Below are 26,087 nucleotides of genomic sequence, written 5' to 3' on the forward strand. Positions count from 1 at the left end.
TCCGATTTTTAGAGATCCTGCTGATGTGTGCTCAGAGAGTGACAGTGCCATGACCTCCAGCACCGTGAGCAAGCTTGCTGAAGCCCGGAGGACGACTTACCTCTCCGGCAGATGGGTCTGTGATGATCACAATGGGGACACCAGCATTAGCATTACAGGACCTTGGATTAGCCTTCCCAACAACGGGGACTACTCAGCCTACTACAGTTGGGTAGAAGAGAAGAAAACCACACAGGGGCCTGGTAAGAAACAAAATAGTCTCTGAAAACTTTTATAAGTATACGTATTTTCTAATTGAGATAGAATTGACCTAACAAGATGAACAGTTTTAAAGTGTAAAAAATTTAGTGACATAAGTACATTCACAGCATTGTGCAATTATTACCTCAGTTTAGTTGCAGAGCACTTATGTCACCCCAGATGGAAACTCTGGGGCATGAGACAGTCTCTCCCCTGCCCCTCTCCTCCCAGCCCTTAGCATCCCCCACAGATGATCCCAACTTACGATGGTTCAACTTAGGATTTTTTGACTTTATGATGGTGCAAAAGCCATGCACATTCAGTGGAAACCGTGCTTTGAATTTCAATCTTTTCCTGAGCTAGCGAGATGCGGTACACACCCTCTTGCGATGCTGGGCACTGGTGGCCACACCACAGCTCCCAGGCAGCCACGCAATCATGAGGGCCAGCAGCCGGTAGATGCACCGATAACTGTTCTGGGTTTCACTTTCTGTACAGTGTTCATTACACAGCATGAGGTAGTCAACACTTTATTATAAACAGGCTTTGTGTTAGATGATTTTGCCCAACTGTAGGCTAACGTAATCGTTCTGGGTCTGTGTCAGGCGGGCCGGGCTAAGCTGTGGGTTTATCGGGGCACAGCTCATTGTAAGTCGAGGAAGATCTGCAATTTTGTTTTCTGTCTCTATAGATGTGTCTGTTTTGGATATTTCATAAAAATTGGCTCATAACTGTGTGGCCTTTTGTGTGTGGATTTTTTTTACATAGCATAATGTTTTCAAGTTCTTCCATATTGCAGCATGTATTAGCATTTCATTCTTTCTATAACTGAATAGTATTCCGTTGTATGTAATATGGATATGCCACGTTGTAGATCTAGTCAATCAGTGCATGGACCGAAATATTTTTTAGATACTTCACCTTTTAGGGGCCAATATTGCTTTATTTATATAAAAGACCACACTAGTTGGTGTATTTAGCCTGTTGTGAATCCCGTTTTTGTTTCTTTGTAAAGAGCTTGTTTTTAGCAGGCCTACATGGAGATGGAAATACCGTAATGGAAAAACCCTTTAAAACCCCCGTAGGTTTCTTTGGTGGAGAGAAGATTGTTCATTTAGTCATTTAGCAAATATGTAGCGAGTATTTGCTTTCTGTCATGCGCTGTGCTGGGTGCTGGTGATAGAAAGGTGATGTCACCAAGACAGGTGTAGCCCTTTGCCTTTCTGTGGGTAGAAGGACAGAAAGCAAGTACTGATCAAAGGCGTCGTACTGAGTGTGTGCCCTGTACAGACCCAGCACCACTCTGGGTGGGGCTATGCAGGAAGGGACTGCTTTTCCATAGGGCAGTCAGGGGAGGCCTCTCTGAGAAGGTGGCACTTAAGTGGGGTGTTTACTGATTTGCTCTGATAAATAATACCGTAGCAGGTCCAAGCAGTTCAGACTTAATTTCATTTATGTTGCTCCTGCTTAGGCCCATTTGTTTAGTTTACATTCCACTCAGCAAAAAAACTGTAAACGATGAAACATTAATGTCTGGCCATGAACCTTTTGTAAGTATATTAGTAAGGAGCAAAACATAACCATCAACGATGTCCTGACAAGACGACAAATCATAAAATCGAGGTTCGTTGGTATTTTTTGTTGGAATTAAAGTTGTTTGTGTTTGGTTGTTTCTCCGCTGCAGACATGGAGCACAGCAACCCCGCTTACACGGTCAGCGCTGCGCTGTGCTATGCCACTCAGCTGGTCAACATTTTGTCTCACATCCTTGACATAAATCTTCCCAAAAAGCTGTGCAACAGGCAAGTCATTAAAGGTGGCGATGTCATCCTTATCTTAGATCTCTTGTGTTCCTGTTGTCTTCTATTCTAACTAACCAAAAATAGGAATTTATTACTAAGAAGAATGACTGTGAAATACTGAGATTAATTTCAAAAGCCTAATATGCAAGTTTGCCTCATTATCTTACAATTGCACATGAACTCTGAAAAGACCACGGAGAATTCTCCCACTTGGAAAAATAATTGAAGGAAAAACCAGGATATTCAGAGGGTATGCTCGTGTGGAAGAACTGGGTAAATTGTGACACTTGGGCATTTTAAAAATTTTTTTATAAGAAAAACACATGGTTTAAAAATTGAAAAAAAAAAAATATATATATATATATATATATACAGGTGCCTGGGTGGCTCAGTTGGAGGAGCATGTGATTCTTTATCTAAGGGCTGTGAGTTCAAGCCCCATGTTGGGTATAGAGATTACTTAAAAATAAAATCTTTAAAAAAAAAATGTAAAGGTTTACAATCTACTCAGTTCCTATTATGACCTTCCTATCCCCGTCCAGTTATCTTTACCTTTCAAGCCAATGTACGTCTGCATTACCATCTCTCTCCTCTTTTAAACAAAAGGTGTTCTGCTTTACCAGGGTGTTTTGCACCTTGCTTTTTGAGTATTTAATAAATATTTGAGCATTGTTCTGGGCACTGAGGCGGTACAGTGGTGATGAAAACAGAATCCCTGCCCTCTTGGCCTTTCATTCTAGCAGAGGGATGAATGATAAATACGGCGTGTGTCAGGTGGTGATAAATACTGTGGAGGACATTTAAGCAGGGTGAAGGAGTGGGAATGGGGAGGCAGGGAAGGGCTTGTGCCTGGGTGGGCAGGTGTGTGATGACGTGTGACCCTGAGTGGGAGGGGCGGGGAGCGAGCCATGGGGGTCTCTGGAGGAGAGGCTGCGGGCGAAGAGAAAGCCCTGGGGAGAGTGAAGGTGGAGGTGCAGACTGGATGGGCCTCCGAGGGCCATTGTGAGTCTTCAGCTGTCCTGCATGGAGTGGACGGTTAGCAGAGGCTTCTCTGGGTAAATGTGTGCCAGGATCTTACCAGTCTCCTGTTTATACTTTACGGAATAATTATGTACATTTGTCATTTCATTACTGTTCAGTAAATTTTTCAGAAGTGCAGTTGCTTGGTTGGGGGTGGGGTATGCATTTGTAATTTTTATAGATGCGGTGAAATTGCTCTTCATGAGAGAATTCAATAGTTCATTCTTAGAAAGTCTCTGGTTAGCATAGCTTATAAAGAGGCAAAGGAAATGGGGGGTATTATATGTTTTATACTGAACTGTGGGGTAAAACTTAACTCTTCAAAATAGCTATTTTAACATAGAATTTCCTCAAAAAACTACAACTTTACAAATTATATGTTTCTTTTCCAGTGAATTTTGTGGGGAAAATCTCAGCAGACAGAAATTTACTCGAGCAGTGAAGAAACTGAATGCAAATATTCTTTACCTGTGCTTTTCTCAGGTATGGACATATGCTGTGAGCTAATTTTTAATTTGTTACATGGTTGAGAATATTAATCAGTTTTTTGCTTTTTCTAGCATGTAAATTTAGATCAGTTACAACCACTGCATACTCTCAGGAATCTCATGTACCTGGTCAGTCCGAACTCTGAACACCTGGGCAGGTAAGAAGGGTGTTTGCTTTTTTCTAAGTGGTGGTATTGTGAGTACTTTTAAGGAGAGGCAGAGCACAGGGGCCTGTTCCCCACCCCCAAAGTCTCCAAAGAGGACAAAAATAAAGCAGTCCCGCACAGGAGGAAACCGGTGGCTAATCCTCTTTGAATCTTTATGGTCCTTACAGAATCATTTCTCAGAAAATTAGTATCAAACAATTTTAACACCTAAAACAAAAGAGAAGAACCCAACTATTCCTGGAGCAGGGCCACCTGGTGCTGTCCTTGAAGACCAAAAGCCACTTCTTTGAATCCACATTAGTTTTTCCCGGCCCTGTGGAAGGTCTACCCCGTTTCCTGTGCATTTGCCTGCTCACCCCTCCCACTGCAATAGTCCTTCCCAATTTTCTTTTTGTTGATCTGGTCACCATTTATTGGACATTAAGGTTATTAGAAGTTTATGGAGTGAAGTAGTTTAAAAATCCATTAGCTTAAAAACAGGTCAGTAACAAAAAAGACGAAGCAGGACTGGTCTGTGGGATCTTTCTAGTCTCTCAGCCGTAAAAGCAGGACACAGATGAGGTTTTCTTTGGTGCCACCCAAGCAGCCCTCTCTGAGCACTGCTTTCCTTGCTCTGAGCCGTCTGTCCACACAGATCTGCAGATCTGACTTGGTTAAGGTATTGGCACTTTGGAAAGAGAACAAAGAAAACAGAAGGTGGGAAGGTTCCTTTGGGGAGTCCCTTTCCTGTGTTCACTTGCTGTGACAGTGGAACCAAGGCTCCAAGGGTACCCGCTCCACCGGCCAGGGTGCCTGGCTTCCTCCACGATGCAGTGGACTTCTGTGGTGATCTGCCCTTAAACACTGGCTTGTGTTTCTCCCCCCACCGCAAACACTTTCCTAAGACATAGAACTCTTTGGAAAAAGCTGTGTACTATCTCCAGGAAATAGCACACACACCAGAATTTTGTGCTGTTTTATAGGGGAGTTCAGGCCCTCACCTTAAAGTCCATTCATTTGTTCACGACCCACACGAACCCATCAGAAGTCCATTTCAGTTTTAGTGGCTGCTTACTGTGGGTCAGCTTGCCATTCTCTCTGTACCTTATTTGTAAAGGGTTCAACATTAGGAAATTTATCCTTTATAATAACTAATATTTATTGAGCCAGTATTTATTGACCCTTAGCCAACTACATGACATGCTTTAAATCACAAGTGGGATTATTACTCTTATTTTACAGAGCAGGTGGTAACTGAAGCTTAGCATGGTCAAGTAATTCATGTCCATGGTCACAGAGGCAGTAAAAGTAGTGGAGCCAGGGTCCCAGCACACATCTGACTCCAGAAGGTAGATACTCATGCTTTTATCCACTGTACACTACTTCACCATACTAACAGATTAAAGAAGAAAAAAAATGTAAGACCAACTTGATAGATGCCAGAAAAGCAGGGAATAAAATTCAGTTCCTATTAATAAAGAAAACTACTTGCAGATTAAAAAATAGATTATAAGTAAAGGATATCTACCATAAACCTACAGAAAAGACTGATGACATTTTACTTATATTGATGTTTGATAAAAGCCTTCCTCTCTAGTCAGGAATTAAAAAGGATGCTAATTATCACTGCAGTGTTAACATTGCTCTGGGGGCCTAGGTGAAGCAAAACATTTTTACAAAGAAGTAAGCTATACTTACATTGGAAAGAAAGAAACTAAATTGACATTATTGCAGAGGATATTATTGAACTGGACATCCAGGAGAACTAAAACTATTAGAAATGACAGTTCAGAATAGTGACTAGGTACAAGACCACCATACAAAGAGCAACTGCTTTCTTATAGGCCAGCAATGAGGCAGAAGATTAAAAAAAAAAAAAAAAAAAATCCCTTTTATTGAAGCAACAAAAACTACGGATAGGAATAACTTTTACAAAATACATGCAAATCTATATGAAGAGAATATGAAAACTTTAAATTATGCAATGCACATTTCTTGAATGTCAGCCAGGCACTGTTTGAGGTGTGGGACTGAATGAAAGAATGCTGAGACAGTGAAGACCCTTAGGATTTTCTAGAAATAGGAAGGCGGAGTATTATAAAAAAAGCTACTTCTCCCCAAAAGGAAACCTGATCAGAATTTCAACAGATATGTATTGGAACTTTGACAGGCTAATTCTGAAGTTCAACTAGAAGCACAGTCTGCAAGGATATTTTGGAAAAGAATAGTAAAAGATGGGCTTGGCCCCTTTTAACACAGAGTATAAAGGCAATTAAAACAAGGTGCTGTTAGCATGCAAGTAGGTGGAACAGTGAGACAAAGAGAATAGAATCCAGAAGCAGACCCTGTATATGCAGGGAATAGGTTGTAGGGGTGGCATGTTGAGTCAAATAATAGCTCAATAATGGTGAGCTAGTTGGCTATTCATACTGGGAAAAAGCCGGATTCATACCACATTCTATATATAAAAATCCAAGATGATACAAAGACCTTATTTTACTTAAAACAAAACAAAACAAAAAAAACCAGAAAACAAAAACTTAGAAAATACCTAGGAGAGAAGACTGTTTTATAATCATAGGGCGGGGAGGGAATTGCCACACAAGCCACAAAGTCCAAAAACATGAAGGAAGGAAAGGAGTACGTATTTTACTATGTCAGATCTCTGAATGCCTCTGGTAGGATACCAGATACCATACATAAAGTTAAAAGACAAGCAACAGATATCCTTTGTATAGCAGACAATGGATTCAAATCTAGACTACTTAAATCTTTCCAAAAAAATTCAAATCTATAAAAGAAAGGCATACCTAATAGAAAAGTAGACAGTGGGTTAATATAGGCAGTTCACACACAAAAAATGCAAGTAGTCCATATTTAAATGAAAAAAATCTTCAGCCTCAACCAAGAATAAAGAAGTGTAATTCAAAACAGCTTTCCAGTTTTCACCATCGGTTTGGAAAAGTGGAAAGGACTGATGATAGCCAGCATTGGTGGTGGGTCAGGGAGACAGGCACTCTTCTACTCGGGCAGCTTTCCTCGGAGGGCCTGAAGTCTTCTGCGGACTCACCCTGAGTCAGCGCTCCAATTTGCGCCGGGGAGCTCTGTCTGATGCAAGTCCGTATACACAGCCAGGCTCATTACATGCGAGCTGATGGTCTTTGAGCCGGGAGGTCAGGAACTAGAGCTTCAGAAGTCCCCTTTCACGGACCTGCCTTAGTCACAATCAAGGCTTTGGAGAGATTGTTACTGGAACTTGGGTGGGATTTCCTGTTTCCGTTGAGAACGGCTGAAATGAGGATCCCATCCAGAATCCAGCACAAACTTTTTTTTTTTTTTTTTAAATACAAACTTGCAGATATATTCAAAATTGTAAAAAAATTTTGTACAAAGACACATAGCCATTTACCCAGGATGACCTTTGTTACTGTTCTACCGTGTTTGCTTTATCATTTGTGCAGTGTCTCTCTAAAAATACACATACACACACTTTTCTTTTTCCTGAACCTTATGAGAGAATAAGTTATGGCTCTTGACTCCTAAATACTTCTGTATATATCTCCTGAAAATATTTTCTTGCTTAACCTTAGTATAATCACCAACATTAGCAGCTTTCACATTGATACAATACTTTGAATCACCTCCCATCTGCCCATTTTGTCCGTGGACCAGATTAATGTCCTTTACTGTATTGTCTCCTCCGGTACAGGATCCAGTCTAGAGTCTGGTGTTGGACTTAGTTGCTATGTTTCTTTAACCTCCTTTAAATTTGGAACATTCTCATAGCCTACTTTGTCTTTTACAACATTAACATTTTCCTCTTTGTTTTAATAGAACTTTCATTCTGAATTTGATGTTTCCCTGTATTGAGACTCTAGGAATTCTGTGCATTCTGTGGCTCTGGAACACTGCCTGGGCAGGACTGTTTCCTGGACACACTGGCGGCCACAGTGGCCATCTGTCCCTCATTGGTGATGTAAATTTGATTACCCAGCCAGGATGCTGTTTACCTTCTCCACTGCAAATTCCTGTATTTTTCTTTCCTTGCAGCTGGGAAGCAGTCTGTGGGGAGACGGACCATGCAGTTACCTCATATCTGTTGATTTTTTTTTTTTAATCTCATTCAGTCTTTACTATGATGGTGCTTACATTAACACATCATTATCGTCCAAAATGCATAGAGTTCATTCTTGAAGTTGTATGTTCTGTCAGGAACTATTTTTGAAATAAGAGATTTTGTAGAAGAGACTTTAAAAAAAAACAAAAAGATCATTTTGTTGCCTTAATTGGTAAGAATAATTCCCTGCAGCATCATTAGTAATCTTTATTCTATAAATACATTAAGCATAAGAGACTTGGTTCTTTTGCTAGTTAATTTTGTGTGATGTGTGTGGCTCAGTGTTTGCTGGGCAACAAAAATTGTTCCAGCTGGCTGCTTCGGGAATTATCCACTGCTTTATTTTTCAGTTGAAGTACTTAACTGAGCACCTGTCCATGCCAAGTAGACTCTGCCCTGTGAGATTCCAAGTGGAGAACTACCCAGGTGGTTTCCAGGGGAGCTCTGCCTGGAAGAAGTATCATCCCCAGCCCCACCTTGTATCACTCCTGTCTGTCCCCTGGGAAAACCTTTCAGGATGGGGTCTGGAGACTGTGGCAGTCTCCCACCAGGTAGATAAGGCGGCATCAAAGAGGAACAGAAAGCAGGCTATGCCTCTGAGTTAGCAGAAAGGAAGGCTTGACCTGGCGCTCGGTGCGGAGGTCCCCTGACCACAGCTCATCAGGACAGAATGAGAGCCCTGTGTTTAGGAAAGGGGGTAACCCAGCTAAGATACTTAAGTTGTGAATAGTTTTAGTAGGAAGCCGCCATAAGGAGAGCGGGAGGCTGCTCTCGGACAAGCTGAGGTGGGTGGGGCTGTCTGGAAGCAGATGCTGGCTGGGAGGAGGCAGTAGTGCAGTGAGGACTGAGCTGGAGGGTCGTGGTGAGCACTGAAAGGGGGCTTATTTGGGGATTTCAGGCAGGAGCGTGAAGGGGAGGCCCACCTGGCTTGTTTTGAGACTGGCCACCTGGGTCGCATAGCCCTCGGATGAAGAGTTCTGGCAGGCTGTGAGGCTAGGAGGAAGAGGTATCAAAAAAAAAAAAAAAAGAAATGTAAGGAGAATCTTTTATGGAAACAGGAAAGGGACACTCCGCTAAGATGCTGGTTTCAGTGGCTGTTGATTTGAAAATCAAGCTGCAGGGGGAGGTAGGAGGGTTGTACGCAGAGTCTTCCAGTTCCTGCTGCCTTCACCCCTTGCAAAATAAGGACTTCTGGTAAACTTGGGAGCCCCTGGTCTGAGAGGCTTTTTGAAATGTAAAATGCTCCCAGAGACCAAAGGGAAACCCTGTGGTGCAACTTTCAATTTAGTATTTGTAAAGCTCTGAAAACAGTGCCTGGATCAGAAATGTTAGCTGTTACCCTTGCTGTGTTTCAGCTGGGAAGCAGGGTTGTCTTGGAGAAACGAAGGCTACTTAACCCTGGAGGAAGTGATCTGGAAGGTGCAGGTGTGGTGCGGTGCACTGGAGGCCAGCACTGGGCTTTTATAAAGGCTGTGAAGAATTTTGGATCATAGACTAAAATGGCAGGCTGTGTTCTAGGTTATTTCTCATTTCTGCTATTTTTCTAACCCTTGTCATTTTCCCCAACGTAAATATCAGTGGCATGGTAACTGAACTGAGGTATGTGTTCTTATCTTGGGGGCAGCACTGGAGAGAGGCTGCTGGAGGGACTTGGCCCCAGTCCCTGGCTGGCCGCAAGGAAGAGAGGAGGGTGGGGTGACAGTGCCCACCCGATAGAAGGAAATGGCTCTCCTGAGGCAGGAGCTGAGTGGCACTTGAAAGGGGCAAGGGAAAGGCGGCGGCAGGCCTGGGCGGGGTGGGCTGACACGGTTCCAGCGCGGTGCTGAGGAGCTGTCAGAGCCGAAGCCTGAGAACGGTGATTAGATTTGGAGATGGCGACGTCATTGGGGACCTTCGGGGAATAGTTTTCTCCTAAAATATAGTGCGGAAACAGGCACTATTCCAGATGAATATAACCTAAATAGTTAGATCTCATTCTGTTATAAATGTGTCCCTAGAAAACTAGGTGATGTCTTAAAATGCGTGCAGGAGCCTGCCGTTGACAGCATCCAAGGAAGCATCGCTAACGTGCATACAGCCGTACCCTTTAGTTCTTTTGAGTCATAGGAACATAGGAATTGGTGGCTTCCATAAGACATAGGACATCTGTATGGCTTTTTCCTTTACATTTGTTTCTTGTTCCACTAATACACCAGACTATATATCAGGTGACCGTTTTTGTCAGAATTGTCTCATTGAAATGCATAGGTAATGCGGTAGTACAAAACGGGGGCTCCTGCTTGGGACCAGCATGGTCAGTCTCAGTGGATGGGTATTTCCCATCTGGAATCTGTACAAGTCAAGCAGGTAGAATTGAGGAAAAGTGTGGTATCACTGTTTTATTCATTACTTGGATGGCAGCTATATAGGTAAAGAAAAACCCAATTGTAGACCAACAGCGAGCACAGTGCAGACTTAGGAAACAGGTGGAGTGGTGGTTCTGGACCTCCTGTCCGGTCAGGCCTTATGTCATGTGTTATCACAATGCTGGTTATCTTTTTTTAACTTTTTGAGACAGTGCAAGTGGGGGAGGGGCAGAGAGGGAGAGAGAATCCCAAGTAGGCTCCATGCTCCATGCAGAGCCTGACCTGGGGCTTGATCCCACAAACCGTGAGATCATGACCTGAGCCAAAATCCAGAGTTGGATGCTTAACCAACTGAGCCACCCAGGAGCCCAGCAACGCTGGTTGTCTTAAAGACTCCTTCACTGTGTGTGCACAGGTCGGGACCCTTTGAAGTGCGAGCAGACCTCGAGGAGTCCATGGAGTTTGTGGACCCCGGCGTTGCTGGGGAATCAGATGAGAGTGGCGACGAGCACGTCAGTGACGAGGAAACCGACCTGGGCACGGACTGGGAGAACTTGCCGAGCCCCCGGTTTTGTGACATCCCTTCCCAGCCTGTGGAAGGCTCCCAGAGCCAGAGCAGCCAGGTGTCCCCGCCCATCGCAAGCAGCAGTGCAGGGGGGATGATCTCCTCTGCCGCAGCCTCGGTGACATCCTGGTTTAAGGCTTACACTGGACACCGCTAATGTGCCCGGACCAAAACATGCCAGGTTTGCATCCAGAAAGTTGTTCTTCCACTCTGTTCTAGTAAACTTTATGTATTCAGTTAAAATAGTGCCTGGAACAGAAAGAGGTTAAACCATTGTGTTTTGGTTTTGTTTTGTTTTAAAGCAGGGAGACAAGCATTTCTGTTTATCAGATGGCCAGTGGGGGTGACCCGCATGCTTACAGTAGAACAGCAGGGTCAGAGGTCCTTCTGCCCTGACCAGTGTTGGTGGGAGAAGGGCCAGTGTGCGTGCTCTGTTCTGCTGAAACAGAACACTGATTTGGCCTCCCTTCAGTCACAGGCCCCAGGACCCACAGATGCAGGGTGACATGTTGGTCCTTGCGATGCGGAGACTGTTCCTGAGCACTTCACATTTTAGAGGTGGAATCACAAGGGAGTGATTCTTGATGATCAGGACTTGCAAGATAAAAACTGTTTCATATGCGTTTGTTCTTATGCCATGATTTTTTGTCCAGAGAACCAACAGGCAATTTGAAATACTTGATTTTTTTAGAATTTGGTCATGCTTAGTTTTTAGGTCAAGAATTTTGGTTTGTTTGGAAGGGGGGGGCGTGGTTTTTTCCTGGGGGAGGGAGGAGGAGTTTGAAAATTATTTCACTCATGCTGCTGCTGTCGTAGCTTGTCAGACATTCCTGTTTTTCTTTCTCCCACACACCAAAGAAATGAAGGTCTTTTTATTTTTGGACCCACATCCATGAACGCAAGAAATCCCAGCTGCAATGACGGCCTGGAGATTTAAAAACTATTTTCTTACATTCTCTAGGGAATTATGTTCATTCTCACTTAGATTATTGAATTCCTACCATCTACACTATGTGCATTTTGAAACTGAACTTTTTTTATGAGAGAAAAATAAGTCATTAAGGTAAGCGAAATGCCTGCCTGGGCACAGGTTAAAAGCCACTTAATGGCCCCTGGTCATTCTCCTGGTGTCCCAATTTCTTTCTAAGGGATTCAGTAGGTAGCAGGTTTTCCAAGAGAAAACCATCCTGCTTGTTTTCTTAGAGGTCTTTGTTGCTCTCGGGACACTGTCTTCGCTCAGAAATGCAGAGCAAATTACAGCTGATCCCGTTTTCTATCCTGGGGAAGCTCTGACAGAATTTTCCCTCACCAAGAGAGCGTTTTCAGCTAATGTGTCTGTCTTGTCATTCTTGTAGTGACAATCTTATAAGAAAACTGTAGAGGCATTATGTACAAATATGTAAGTAGTTTTTTATTTTTAATAATTGCAAAAAAAAAAATCCTATGTAATGACTACAAAAAGAAATCCTATGAAAAATTCCTAACAGGCATTATTACCATATCTTGTTAGTGTGATTAGCATGACAGTACCTCAGATAAATCATTCAGAGATTGGTCCTACCCTAGCTTCTTTCCTTCTTGTAATTATCATAGCTGATACTTTGCCTCCAAACCCGAGGTGCTATATAGCTTTTGCTACTCATATATTTAGCGTTTGGTAAAGTTGCAGAAGAAGGGTGTTAATCCAGGAGTCCCAGGTTCCCGGACTCTCTTAGTTTTCCACTTAGGGAGGAAATGGGCTTTTCTCCGCATGGGTTCTCACTAGCAGACGTCTGTCTGACGTGCTCAGCTTCATGACCCCTGAGCCGGCATTTGTACCACTCACGTCTGACATTCATGGAGGCTGGATATAGTAGACTTGAACAAATACCAAATGAACTTAAATCCCCTGAAATGAGGGTTGTCTAGGCACTTCAAACCCTCAAAAAGAAGAGCTTAGTCTCCAGTGCTGGAAGACGTTTTTGGGGCTTGGGGATAGAAACGGACTGCAGCTAAAAGATGCACAGTCATGGTTTTTCTCAAGCCTCTTACAAAACCATGAATGTGAGATTGAGCTAAAGAATACAATCCAGAGGTCACAACTCACATTTAGAGTAATTCAATAGAAATTACAAGGATATGGGAAATTAGGGATTGATAGGGTATATTTTGTTGTTGTTTATATCAACTAGAGGCACTTTATTTAGGGTTAAATGATCAAACCCTGTAGTGGTTTTGAACACCAACATACTGGCTTACACTGCTGAGATATTTTGGTTTTCATTATTTTGCACTGGATCCACCTTGTAAATATTCTTAAATATACATTTCAACCACTGTTTTTTTCTACTCTCTTTGCTGCTCATTAAAATCTTTCATGTAGGTGCCAGAACCATATGTAAACAGCTTTTTAAAAATTGAAGCTGGTATTTTTTTTAGACAAAAGCCATAGAACTTGGTCATGTTTTCCATATAAAGTGATTTGTCAAAACAAGGTAGTACTAATAAACACCTACAGGCACCAAATAGGCTGCTTAAAATGGTCTGTTACTTTTTTTTTGTAATGGAACATAACTAAGAGAAGTTTTGCACATCTGTAAGTTAGGGGGGAAAACAGTATGTCAACACTGGGTGTCGGACAGAATTCATTTAAGGATTCGTGTTTCAACAGTTTGGTAAGGAGCATTCAGAGGCATGCTGTTTTTAAAAGAACTACAGTGTCTGAGAATTTCCTTGTGGTGTCATGTTGCAGGAATTTCCCATTTCTCTGCGACTTCCAAACCAGTTTGAGTCATAATAAATGTTTTCTAAACTTTTATTGTATTATTGCAATAAATCTTTTAACAGTACTTTGCTAGTATGTATGTCTTTTTCATGCTCTGGTTACTCATTTCTATTGATACATCAAGGGTAGCAAGAATGACCTTTAACTCAAATATTTCATACAAATTACAGGGTAATCTTTTTAGAATTTTTTGCTACGTAATGAGAAAGGTCTAGTAATGTTAAAACTTAGAGCTTATGGTGGTATTAACAATGGTCCATCTTTAGTACGCTGGGAAAAACTAGTTGCTTACCAGTTACATACTTTCTGTAAAGATGCATATATAATGCGCGTGCCCACAGTGACTTGGTGTAGCATGGTGGCTCCGTGGGGAGGAACGGACGGGGGCCTGCAGGTCACCCATATGGAACCTGCCCAGACTTTTCTTCAGGACAAGAGAGAAAGAAATGTCAGAGGTTAGAGGCGCTGTTGAGAGGAAACCCAGATAGTTTTGCAGAATCACTCTTCCCCCTTCCCCCTACTCCCTTTCAGGTTAGATCCTGGAGAAGAGTGATTCCTGGGCAACTGCTGCATGGATCAACCTATTGCTTTACCTGCAGAAAGCTACCCGGTAGCAGGAGGAAAGTGGGCAAGGAGACAGAAGAGTTCCCAAATAGGGCATGTGCCTCAGTGCTAGTGCCCTTTCCACCCCCTGACCCTTACAAGGTTCTCACACTTACAAACACCCTTCTCCTATCTAGTGTATACTGCTCAGAGATGCCCAGCCCCAGAGTTACATCGTGACTGAGTCGAGAATTGGGGCGAAGCAGATGGGAAGCACTAAGCACTTTGTCCTTAGTAGTTGGGTGGTCATTAAAAGTTACATCAACAAAATGTACCAGGAATTTGAAACGGAGCTTTAGGCAAGTCATCTAACCTTCAGTTGTGAGATGCTCAATGAGAGGAAACCACCACCACCAGCATCCCATTCGAAGGATCTGGTGAGCCAATGCCCCGAAAAAAGAAATACAACAAATAATCCTAAAATTTGTATGTAACCACAAAAGACCTTGAATAGCGAAAGCAGTCTTGAGAAAGAACAAAGCTGGAGGTGTCACAAACCTGGGTTACAAGATACACTACAAAGCTGTAGTAATCAAAACAGTATGGTACTGGCACAAAAACAGACCCATAGATCAATGGAACCAAAGTAGAGAGCCCAGAAAAAGACCCATACTTATATGGTCAGTTAAGCTACATACTGTAAAGGACGCAATAATACATGATGGAGAAAAGACAGTCTCTTAAATTGTGGGAAAACTGGACTTTTTTATACATATATCCAAAAAACCTGAAAATGGATTAAAGACCTACATGTGTAAGACTTGAAAGCATAAAACTCCTAAAAGAAAACATACACGGTAATCTCTTGGACTTTAGCCTCAGCAACATATTTATGGATATGTGTGCTCAGGCGAATATGAACTATTGAGACTAAACCAAAACAAAGCTTTTACATAGCAAAGGGAACCATTAACAAACATACACAGGGAAGCTACTGAATTGGAGAGGATATTTGCAAATGAAGTATCCAGTAAGGGTTTAATATCCAAAATATAAAAAGACTTTATACAGTTCACACCAAAAAAAAAATTAAAAAAAAAAAAACAAAACAAACAAACAAAAAAACACCAACCCAATCTACGTCCTGACTTGAATATACATTTTTCTGAAGAAAACAGAGATAGCCAAGAGACACATGAAAACATGCTCAACGTCACTAATCATCAGGGAAATGCTAATCAAAACTACAAGGAGATACCACCTCACACCAGTCATAATGGCTAAAATCAAAAAGACAAGAAATTAGTGCTGGTGAGGATGTGACAAAAAGGGAACCCTCAAGCACTGCTGGTGGGAATGTAAATTGGTAGAACCACCGTGGAAAATAGTGTAGAGGTTCCTCAAAAAATAGAAATACCCTATAATCCAGTATTTCCACTACTGGAAAACAGAAACACTGATTCGAAAAGCTATGCACCCCTGTTTATGGCAGCATTATTGGTAATAGCCAAGATATGGAAGCAATCTAAGTTCCCTGGATAGATGAATGGATAAAGATGAATGTACACGCACACGCACAATGGAATATTACTCAACCACAAAAAAGAACAAGATCTTGCCTTGTGTGACAACATAGACCTAGAGGGTATTATGTTACATGGAATAATTCAGAGAAAAACAAATACCGATTTCACTCATATGTGGAATCTAAACTGAACAGACTCCTAAGTAGAGAGAGCTGGTAGTTGACAGAGGGGAAGAGGATAGGGGGATGGGCAAGACACGTGAAGGTGATTAAGAGGTACAAACTTTCAGTTATAAAATAAGTCACAGGGCATGCCTGACTGGCTCAGTCAGGAAAGCATGCAACTCTTGACCTTGGGGTCATGAGTTCAAGCCCCACATTGGGCTTAGAACTTACTTTAAAAAACAAGTCACAGAGATGGAAAAGTACAGCAAACGAATATAGCAATAATATTGTAACAACACTGTGTGTGGCAGGTGGTTAACTAAACTCACCTGTGATGAGCACTGAGCAATGTACAGAATTGCTGAATCACACTATTTTGCACACCTGAAACTCCTATAACACTATCAACTATACTCCAATAATTACAATTTTTAATGGGATAATAAAAGTCTGTATGTCCGTATTTTAAAAATGCAGGATCTTGAGCACCACTGAATCAGAATTGTCAAGTAGAAATGTAACCTGTACGTGTAACTTTAAATTTTGTTAGTCTCATTAAAATGGTAAAAATAGGTAAAATTTTTATATTCAAGATATCTCAATTATTTCAACATGGAATCAATATGAAAAAAAATAAGATGGGTGTGCAGAGAAGGGAGGGGCTGGAGAAGGGTCCGATTTGCATTCTTGCCCTGAGCCACAAAACTACTGGGGAAGCCTTGCCCCACACCCACACTGTTATAATAAATATTCCTCGAGTTCGCTCACTGTGGATGTGTCCTCAGTTTCCTATTGAGACCGACCCTGTGCAAGGAAGAACCTCTGTGAGTACAGACTGGAATAAATTGAGGGGCCTTAGGCCCGGACTCCTGGCTGCGGAGAAGAAAGCGGAAACAGGAAAGGTCCCAGCTGGGTGCTGGGGCAGCCGCGTCACCCCCTCTACCCGGGAGAGTCCGGCAGGGCTGCGGTGGAAGAAGTGTCGACGGCAGGCCCCAAACCCTGCAGGATGATCCTGCTCAACCGCGCATGCAGAGGAGGCTTCAAGAGCAAGAGGGCAGTGAAGGCAGATGGCTGAGTCCCAGAATATGGAAGGCCGTGGCTCAGGCCTGGCTCCACCCCTACTCGCCGTGGCCTGCAAACACCAGTTGTGCAAATAGAACATCTAACCTCTTAGGTGGGGACAGGGGCCTGACACAAAGACAACCTTGCTCTATATTTTACCAGTTAGCAACTTAGGTTGAATTTGGGTTTTTTTAAAATGTTTTTTATTTTTGAGAGAGAGGAAGCGAGCATGGGGGGCGGGGCAGAGAGGAAGACACAGAATCCAAAACAGACTCCAGGCTCTGAGCTGTCAGCACAGAGGCTGACATGGGCTTGAACTCATGGACCACGAGATCATGACCTGAGCGGAAGTCGGACCCTCAACTGAGCCAGCCAGGTGCTCCTGAATTTAGTTTTTGAAGAACTGCACCATATTTCTCATACTACTCAAGACCTGAAAATACCAGTTTGTGAATCAACTGTTCGATGGGGGGGAGGGGACAGAAAGGAAGTAATTTAAATAGCACAGGTATTACTGCTCTGATTAACCGGGAGACGGGATGTGCCATTCCTCGTCTGTTTCTGCTGCGCAGCTGGTCCCTCAGCAAGAGCACCTCCTCTTTTGTATCTTACACATTTCTCAGCACCGTACATGGTACACATCACTGTCTACTGGGTGACGGACACAAAGCATTTCTGAGAGTAATTCCAGCTGTATGCCATTTCCCCCCTAAATGCTAACTTTAGAGAGTAATCCCTGCTGTGTTTCATCATTCCAAATAGAAAAGCCAAACATTTAATAGAGCCTTCTAACTTTTAACATTGTTTTTATAGCTCACCTTAATCCAAAGACAATTTGAGACAAAGGGTACCTGAACTGATTTGTCCTGAGGCCTTTTCTCTGCTAGAGACTAGATTGGGGGGGGGGGGGGGGNGGGCTGTGCCCCCCAGACACCTTGGCCAGGCTCCGGGGGGGGGGGGGGGGGGAGGCTTTGAGGGGAGTAGGCTTCATTTTGGTTTTTAGAGGAATATCACCTCTCACAATGGTTGTTGCAGTGTAAGAGACTGTCACCCCTCTGTTCCTGACTCCCTTCCCAGCTACCAACACTAGTGGCTCTATGCCTCTAAAATAATACCACAGTCAAACAAGGACCTAGAATAGGGGTGCTGCCTGTAGTTTTGCTTATGCATCAGTATACTGGAAGCCACCCATGGGAGCATGACTACAATGTTTGCTCTTGCGTGAGGTTGGGCAAATACCAGCTATGGCCACAAACTTAGGAATGGCATACATGTCAATAGAAAGGATTGCACATTTCCCACAAAGGTACTTTTACCAACTTAAAAAGACTGCAACACTAGCTTGTTTGAACACAGAGGAAAAGGAGGGCTAGAAATGATCAGCTTCCCCCCGTGCTAGGCGCTGTGCACAGCAGCGAACACATTGCACTGCAGCATGGTCCCTGACCAGAAGAACTACAGAACATTGGCTCTTGTTACTATTATACAACAAGGAGTCTGGTGCAGACTGGCTTCATTCTGGTTTTGAGGCAGGTGTGGAGAAAGGAGAGGACAAACAGCCAGTCTGCTGAGTGAAGAAATGATGGCAGTGAAAGCTACTGAAAATGCCCGGAAATACCCACATAGTAAAAAGTCTCCAAGGCCTGTCCATAGAGGTTGGCAAGGAGGCCCTGACAAGCCCAAGTCAGAAGGGATAACTGGACAGACCCAGGAAGGGAGCTCCTAGGTCAGGCAAAACTGTCCACGCCCACAGCCACAAGGCCCAGAGCCGCCTGCTGTCAGGAGCCACCTGTAGTGACAGAGCCCAGATCATACCAGATGCACAACTGACAGTCACCCACAAATCTAGGGCTGCTGTAGGAGCATCTCTAACCAAGAAGGCCCCCATGGGACCCGCTCTGATTCTCCTAGATCCCTTTATCCTCCCCACTTCAGGTTTCTCATACTTGGTGGAAAATTAGTGTAGCCTAGAGCCATCAGAACCTGCCGGCGCATCTCACATCAGGACAGTCCCTAGAGAGGATTATTAACATTTTATGGAGCAGGTACTGCGTGTGAGTCACTGAGGGGAGGGCATGACCAAGCTACCCTCTATGAGCCCAGAGGAGTGGGGGAGCAAGACCAATACATAAAACGGGAAGTGTGGCAGAGGAACGCAGCGTGCTTGCCGAAAGGCACCCAGCCCAACAAGGTGGGCGGGACAGGGTGGGGCTGCCCAGAGGAAGCGCCTCCAGAGCCCAGAGCTCTCAGTGTGCTTAGGCAGGGAGGGTATGTGGTCACTTCTGAAGGATCCCTTCCCATGGCCATTTTATCCCATAAGGCCTGGATACAATTTTTTTTTTATCTTAGCCCCTTTCCCATTTCCAATTCATCCCCTGCCTTGGGCTATCTGGTATCTCCACCGGGCAGGACACAGAGCTGAACTGCCCCAGGGATGCGGGGAGGGACTCTTGACTCCCAGATTTCTCGGACTTTTCTAATGGTGGGTGAGGAAAACTAAGCCAGGCACATCAGAGCCTCTGAGCAAAAGCAGAAAGGTGAAGGTCTTCTCTATCTGGGTGCCCATGGCAGTGGAGAAGCTGCAGTCCTGGTGCCCACATGGTTGTCTCCTTTCTTAGGAGCCTAAGATTCTAGAGCAGTGTGGGAAGGCAGCGAGTGCTGTGCTGTAGCAAGAAATTTCAACTGGGCTGTTTCCACCCGCTTGGCACTAGGGGGCTCTGAAGCACAGTGGCCTTCTCCTAAGAGGAGCACTACACTCTTCTAAATCAAGACCAGGGAGGGAGTGCCCTCTGATGCCACCTGCTAAAATCCCCCATCATTCACACAGCACTGGGAACTCAGCCCTGACACAAAGTTCAAAAGGGGTCGTCGATAATCTCTGAGGCCCCAAGAATCACATGCCAAGATGGGGTTGGGGCATTCTTACCTTGTCCTCTGCTCTCGGTCAGCCTGAGGCACAGCTTTGCGTCCCACGTGAAAACCAGATCCTGAATGGCGGACTTGGGAAAACCAACCAAAAAAATTGTTTATCCTGCGCATCCACCCTGGGCAAATGGAGAACCAACAGCCAATAGCAATGAGAGCTATGTTTCCTGGGCACTATCCACACACCCAGCTGTCCTCGAAATCCCGTGTGTGCCCAACTGCTGAGATCCTAAATCACAAGCCATGAGAACGCAATCTGGAAGGTGTGCAGAGACAGCGAGAGGAGGACAAGCACTGGAGACCTCAGCCCAGGGTGCTCGGACTGAAAAGCATTTCCAACATACCTCCACTTGGGCAAGACCAGGGGAAGGGCACCGAGCCCATCAAGGAAAGGTAAGCTCTCCCGGCCTCTCCTTGTCCTGTGTCACAGGCAGATCCGTGAGTCTCGGGGTCTGGCTTAGTGCGTCCGAGGTATCGTCATCTCCTGACAGGAAGACTTGTTCAGCATCAAGAGACACTCTCCAGTTTCAGTACTGCCTCTTCGGAGAGGAGCAGCTTGTCTACTGATGAGGGCAGAACAAGCCATGGCAGATTCCAGTGTGCCAGCCGCTCCGTGGCCACCCACCCCTCAGCCACGGGTAACCCTGGACCCAGTCCTGTCCCACTCTGCTTCGCTGTCCGAGCCAACACCTACTCAATCTTTACATCTCTCTCCTTCAGAGCCATCAAGGCCTTTACTCAACCACTTCCCCATCAGCCCCTTTCTGGAGGTGACAGCGATAATACGGGGTTTTGGTGGGTGCCTGATTTCAAGCCTAGTCTTCAGGTCCTCTTTCTGGGATCTGAAGCTTTCTGGGACTTGATACCTTCCGGATGCACCCAGCATTACATGACCATAGACCTGAATGTATCCTCACTGACTTCTTAATAATTAGTTATGCCTAGACAAGCTGTGAGAACATTCTAGATAATACCTCCTCCAACAGGAGACACAGTGGGTGTTGGGCAGACAACAAACTCAAAATAAGTGTTAAAGTGTTACAAAAATGTTGGTTCATAATGTTAAGTCAAGGTGGTCTCTTTCTGTGGCAGAAAAACAATTTTCTCTCCCCCTTCCCCCTAACAACTAAAAAAGTTTAATCTCTTAATGATTCAATTCACAACATAATTCTCCAGTATTACCTCAAAAAGGGAGGAAAAAAAAATCCGCAGAACTCAGGTCCCATTTAAGATGCATGTTTTTATTGAAGTTAAAAAAAATTCATAACCAGACAGAAAGAGTAAAGTAGACAAGAATGTTATAATCTGACTATATAATATTATTCTCTCATTCTTGATGGATCACTAAAATATAACAAAGGATTTTTCTCTATGCTAATTTTAAGGTTGTCCAGTTAAACCATTATTTGGTATCTTCAACAGGTTAACCTCTTAACTATTTAGAGTTTCTTCTCAGAAACATTCATATATTATACAGGAAACATTCATAGTTTATTTGGGAAACATTCATATTTTATACAGGATGTACAAATTTAAGACAAGACAAAACACACACACACACACACACACACACATACACACACACAAAAACCCCATAAAACTGTAGCCGCAACACTATCCTAGCTGCATTGTGGGGCTTCTGTTCAGTCAGCTGTCTGCGCTATACAACTGGATTTAACAGTGTTATTTACAGAGGGGTCAAAAGCACTCATCTAAGGTAAAGGCGCTCGGGTTTAATGTGCACTTTCACAGCCCTATGAAAACACAACCATTATATACACTGTAAACACCACAGGGCATGAAATCCATCTCCAATCACAAACCTCAATCTCACAGATCAAGCATACAAGGGCTAAGGTAAGGTGCCTGACTTTTCCTTTGAAAGCATACTTTCGTCCGAGAGTGCTGCTATTTTCCATAGGACACTACTCACTTATTTCAAATATGGTGCCAGTGCTTGAAAACATTTCTGGAACCCCTTTTTGGGGATCGCCTGCATAGTCTGCAATGAACTCTTCTGAATGTCCTTGACGGTGGCAAGTCTTCGTCCTCTGAGGATGGATTTGTTTGGGAGAACAGGCATAGTTATTCACAGCTAAGTGAATCAAACTGTGGGGTACCACCCTGAACCAAATGGGAGGTGCCACTATAAACAATGAGACCGATTTCCTTGTACAGTGCGTAAAGCAAGAGTTTAAAAATTGCCTGAGCAATGCCAGTCCTGATAGAATACGTACGGATTCGCCTAGAGGGACAGCTCTGAGAGGCAACACTCACTTGCATGGTGTCTCTATAGCTCGAGGTGGGGGTCTGCAATTCTAGAAAACCAGTCCTTCTGTCGCCTCTCACGAAGGCTTCAGTATTCCTCTTCAGTGTCCGTCCCCTTTGCTTTCTTATGGATTGCCCGATTAAAGCTGTGACACGCAGGGACCCAGTGATTGTCATGAAGCCCCAGCTTACAGCCAGGGAAGGCTTTCTGAGACCGGTGGCAGCACATCCAGTATCCTGGCCCGTAGGGCAAAGCCTGGCAGTAGGGCTTGGGGTGCCACCGGCACAGGGACACATCCCCTTTCACGTACTTTTTCTTGCACTGCTTGCAAGGGTCCTCTCTGTACCGTGGATCTCGCACCCAGCGGGAATCTGCTGGCCTGATATTGTAGTATTCAATGATAAACTTGAAATAGCAGCAGGTACACTTGAGAGCCACTAAGCTCCTGGTGGGAAGTAACCTGAAGATTTTCACCATGAGGTGGTGGGGCAGAAAAGCCATGTACTGCTGAGGCTCCAGAAGCTGCTGGATTTTAAACCTGGTCTCCAGAAAGTCATGAGACACTTGCTTCTTCCAACTGGACAACTCAAGCACCGGTAGCGTGCTTTCCGCAGGAGAGGCTGGCAGGACAAGCGAATCAGCGGCAACACTTTTCTCCTCAGCGGTACCATCGCCCTCAGCAGCAGCCTGAAGCTGGCCGGCAACGCAAGACTCCCCTGTGCTTTCATTCAACTGGGAACAGTCTGACTGGTGCTGACCAGGTGGCAAAAAAAACAACATCCCCGGAAGTGGGTCTTCACAGGGCTTTAAACTAGAAGGCTGGCCTTGCTCTACCTTGGACACAGTGATACTAATGCACAAAGATTCCTTTCTTCTCTGATCAGGAGTTTGGCTAGTGAGCGGCACGAGTTCTCTACTCAGACAATCAACAGCATCTGTGGGCAGTTCAATGGCTTGAGAGCAGGTGCGAGGAGGAAAGGATGACCCAACAAGTTCTTCTGTCATCTCCACATCGTATCTATTGCCGTTTTTCATAGCACTTTGCTGATCTGGCTCAAATTCTGCACTGTCCATGAGGAAATTCACACTCGCTGGCAACGAGGGACGGCCCCGAGGAGCGCCGTCCCAGGACTCCTCCCCCTTGGGAGAACAAGGGTCAGCTCTTGAGGGCCCACCGTCCACAGACACAGACCCCACAGGATTCACCTGAGTGTCTGCTGCCTCCAAGGCGCCTTTGTTTGTTTTGCCCTCATTAGCCTGAGTGCCATTTGCAAGCAACACGCGGCCCACATTTCGACGGAAGCTGTTATTCCTCGAGAGGTTCCCAGGCTCACGCTGGCTCTGACGCTTCAGGCACTCAGACTCCAGCCTGGCTACCATGTCGAGGACACGGATTGGCTCGCTCTGTGGTTCACCAACCTCAGGATTTCCCCTTTCCGTGGATTCTTCACAAGCTCCTGGGGCAGAAAAGGGCTCAGAGCCTGGGGGTACACCTCTGGATTGCCCAGGAAACCTCACCACAGCAGGTGAGTTGGTGCAGTTTGTCGTACATGTAGCTAGCAGGGCACTGGCTCTTTGCTCAAGGAAGGCAACCATCTGTATGACTGAGAGAGGCCTCCCGGCATAGACGCCATCCCCACTGTCACTCACATAATGCACAGAACAGTGCTCAATGCCACACGCAAAGGGCTCGGGCTGGTAGCACCTGCTGTTGACTTCCCTCATCCTTTCTAACTGTATCTTGGCTTTTTTAAGATCTCCTGATTTTTTCCTTCTTTTAGTAGCTCTCCCATCAATATCCCAGGAGCTTTTTATTTTCATAGATCCTATCCTATTGCTACACTGGTGGGCTGCAAAGAATGCAATTTTTTCCTTGGTATTTCCCGGTTTTACAACAGCCCAGATATCAAGCAGCCCTTCCCCTTCTTCACCCTGGTGGATTGTTGCAGACTGTGCATTCTTCTTGGTTTTAATATTCAAGCTGCTCTCTATCGGGCTCTTCCCACTCATGCTGCACAGAACATTTGGAGAAAGAATCCCAAAAGGCTTTCGAGATGACGCTTTACCAAGAGAGGGTGAAGGAAAGACACTTGGTTTCATGTAGCTAGCTTTGCATTTTTCATCATTTATAGCTTCGTGGTGGCTCATAGGAGTTCTCAAAGTTTCCCTGCTGATTTCCAGAGGTCGTTCTTTCTTCTGGAGTTTCCAATATGGCTTTAGGTGCATAACAGGGGCCCTACGGGAAAGAAACACAGATTTGATTAAGATTGTTGTAATTTTGTTTTTAGAAAAGTTTTTTAACATACACTCAGATGGTTCTAGTAAGTTAACAGAAACATTGTGTCAGTTCATTACATCTTTGCCATACCAACTCTTATTTCAACTCATATTTAAGCTAGTTTTTAATGTATACATCAAGACTAATAAGGGCAAAACCACCCCTGTCTGTCCATGCTGTATAGGCCAGAAGATAAACTGATGAATTTCAGGGGCGCCTGGGTGGCCTAGTCGGTTAAGCGTCCGACTTTCGCTTAGGTCATGATCTCACAGTTCGTGGGTTCGAGCCCCGCGTCAGGCTCTGTGCTGACTGCCAGCTCAGAGCCTGGAGCCTGTTTCAGTCTGTGACTCCCTCTCTCTCTGACCATCCCCTGCTCACGCTGTCTCTCTCTCTCTCCTAGAAATAAATAAAACATTAAAAAAAAAATTAAAAAAAAAAACTGATGAATTTCAGACTGAACAGTGAATTTCAGAAGCTGACATTAGTTAACATTCTATATATGAAATTAGTCCTTTAAATGTATTTTTTAAAAAGTGAAGAACTTACTAAGGACTTCCAAGTACAAGGCACAGTATAAAAGGTAAAGAGTTCCCAGTACAAGGCATGGTGTAAAAGGAAAGGATAAAAAAAACTGTCCAGAATCCCCAGCAGATTGACATGATTTCAAAGTCATTACAGTTAGCTTTTCATTGCTTGCAAAACAGTCTATCAAAATGTTGTATTGCTTTCTAAGCTACTCCCTTACCGGTGAATATTTATAGATGTTTATAACTTCTCACTTGTTTGCTTATGTACTTTGCCCAGCTACTAGTCCTGGCTTTCTAAATAATAATCTATTTGTATATAAGCTCTTAACTGTTAAATTTTCTCCACATACTTTAAATCAAACATAGAACACATAATCCTTATTAAGTCTAAAAAGCACTTTGAACTACTTCAGAAAAACAATGCTTTGTTTTGCTTGCTGACCAGGGCTGGAGATGGGAGCCATCTTAGAAAGATAATCACATGCAGAGATCTGTGTTCTAGTCCTTGCTATATCACTAACTAGCAAAACACGGTGAGTGCACTTTGGACAAGTCACTTCCTCTCTGGGTCTGACTTGAAATGTTAACTGAGGGGTTGGAATACTAAATTATCTAATGATCTCATCAATTTTACAACAAAATATCCACTGTTATACAGAACCCTGTGCACTGAGAAGAAGTGTTTTGTAGGGATGCCTGGTCTCCTACAAGATAAACCTATAGACTAAACTAAACATCTGCAGTCACGGGTTGGTGGTAAGAGCCCCACACATCTCGGCACCTGGAGTTTCCCTACTCTGACTCGTGGAGACACCAGTCTAAAATACACATAATTTGGCAATTCAACATATACCTTTATCATTTACCTTGAAACATCCAGTGAGTGCCTGCAATGTGTCCACCTCTATAATAACTGCTTTCAGATACTACTTTTAATCGTCAAGAATAAAAAGTGATCATCCAGAACAAGTTCACCTTTCAATTCTTAATTCCTTGAGTCTAGGCTCAGCTAAAAGAAGAAACAGGAATGTGAGTATCTTCTAGCTAAGTAAAGACAAGTCTTGCTTATTTAAGACAAGTACCTTTTCAAAGATATCCCTGAAATAGATCAGTTTGGTTTCTTGATGGTCTTTGGAAATTTCTATCCTAAATCTGTGATGTGCCCCCTTCCTGCATTACAACATTTTTAATAGCTTTCTATCATTATATAATTTAGTCTTACAAAAAGACCCACCCAGAATTTTCAAGAACAAGATGAATATGTATGAATAAAATAAATGACTAAATGATAAATGAATAAAAATAG

The 26,087-nt window shown here is 43.9% G+C and overlaps 2 protein-coding genes across 10 annotated transcripts in view; one reads left to right on the forward strand and one right to left on the reverse strand.

Annotated features, from left to right (window-relative positions):
• The window catches only part of ATG14 (autophagy related 14), a 38,798-nt gene extending 25,247 nt beyond the window's left edge, over positions 1 to 13,551 (forward strand). The window contains exons 6-11 of one of the 2 annotated variants that reach the window (XM_039240487.1): positions 13 to 242; positions 1,925 to 2,042; positions 3,455 to 3,545; positions 3,623 to 3,708; positions 10,574 to 10,904; positions 11,202 to 13,551. In XM_039240487.1, coding sequence (XP_039096418.1) covers positions 13 to 242; positions 1,925 to 2,042; positions 3,455 to 3,545; positions 3,623 to 3,708; positions 10,574 to 10,880 — 832 coding nt within the window. In that variant the 3' untranslated portion in view covers positions 10,881 to 10,904; positions 11,202 to 13,551. Of the gene's footprint in view, positions 1 to 12; positions 243 to 1,924; positions 2,043 to 3,454; positions 3,546 to 3,622; positions 3,709 to 10,573 lie in introns of both variants that reach the window. The other variant, XM_039240486.1, reaches the window with a different exon arrangement.
• Positions 13,552 to 20,927: 7,376 nt separating this feature from the next.
• The window catches only part of FBXO34 (F-box protein 34), an 84,999-nt gene continuing 79,839 nt past the window's right edge, over positions 20,928 to 26,087 (reverse strand). For 7 of the 8 annotated variants that reach the window (XM_039240480.1, XM_039240479.1, XM_039240478.1 and 4 more), the window contains one exon: positions 20,928 to 24,212. In XM_039240480.1, coding sequence (XP_039096411.1) covers positions 22,064 to 24,202 — 2,139 coding nt within the window. In that variant the 5' untranslated portion in view covers positions 24,203 to 24,212 and the 3' untranslated portion in view covers positions 20,928 to 22,063. Of the gene's footprint in view, positions 24,213 to 25,647; positions 25,756 to 26,087 lie in introns of those variants that run through there. The other variant, XM_039240483.1, reaches the window with a different exon arrangement.

Source organism: Hyaena hyaena, unplaced genomic scaffold, assembly GCF_003009895.1.
Source record: "Hyaena hyaena isolate Hyena2069 unplaced genomic scaffold, ASM300989v1 scaffold_175, whole genome shotgun sequence".
Lineage (NCBI taxonomy): Eukaryota > Metazoa > Chordata > Mammalia > Carnivora > Hyaenidae > Hyaena > Hyaena hyaena.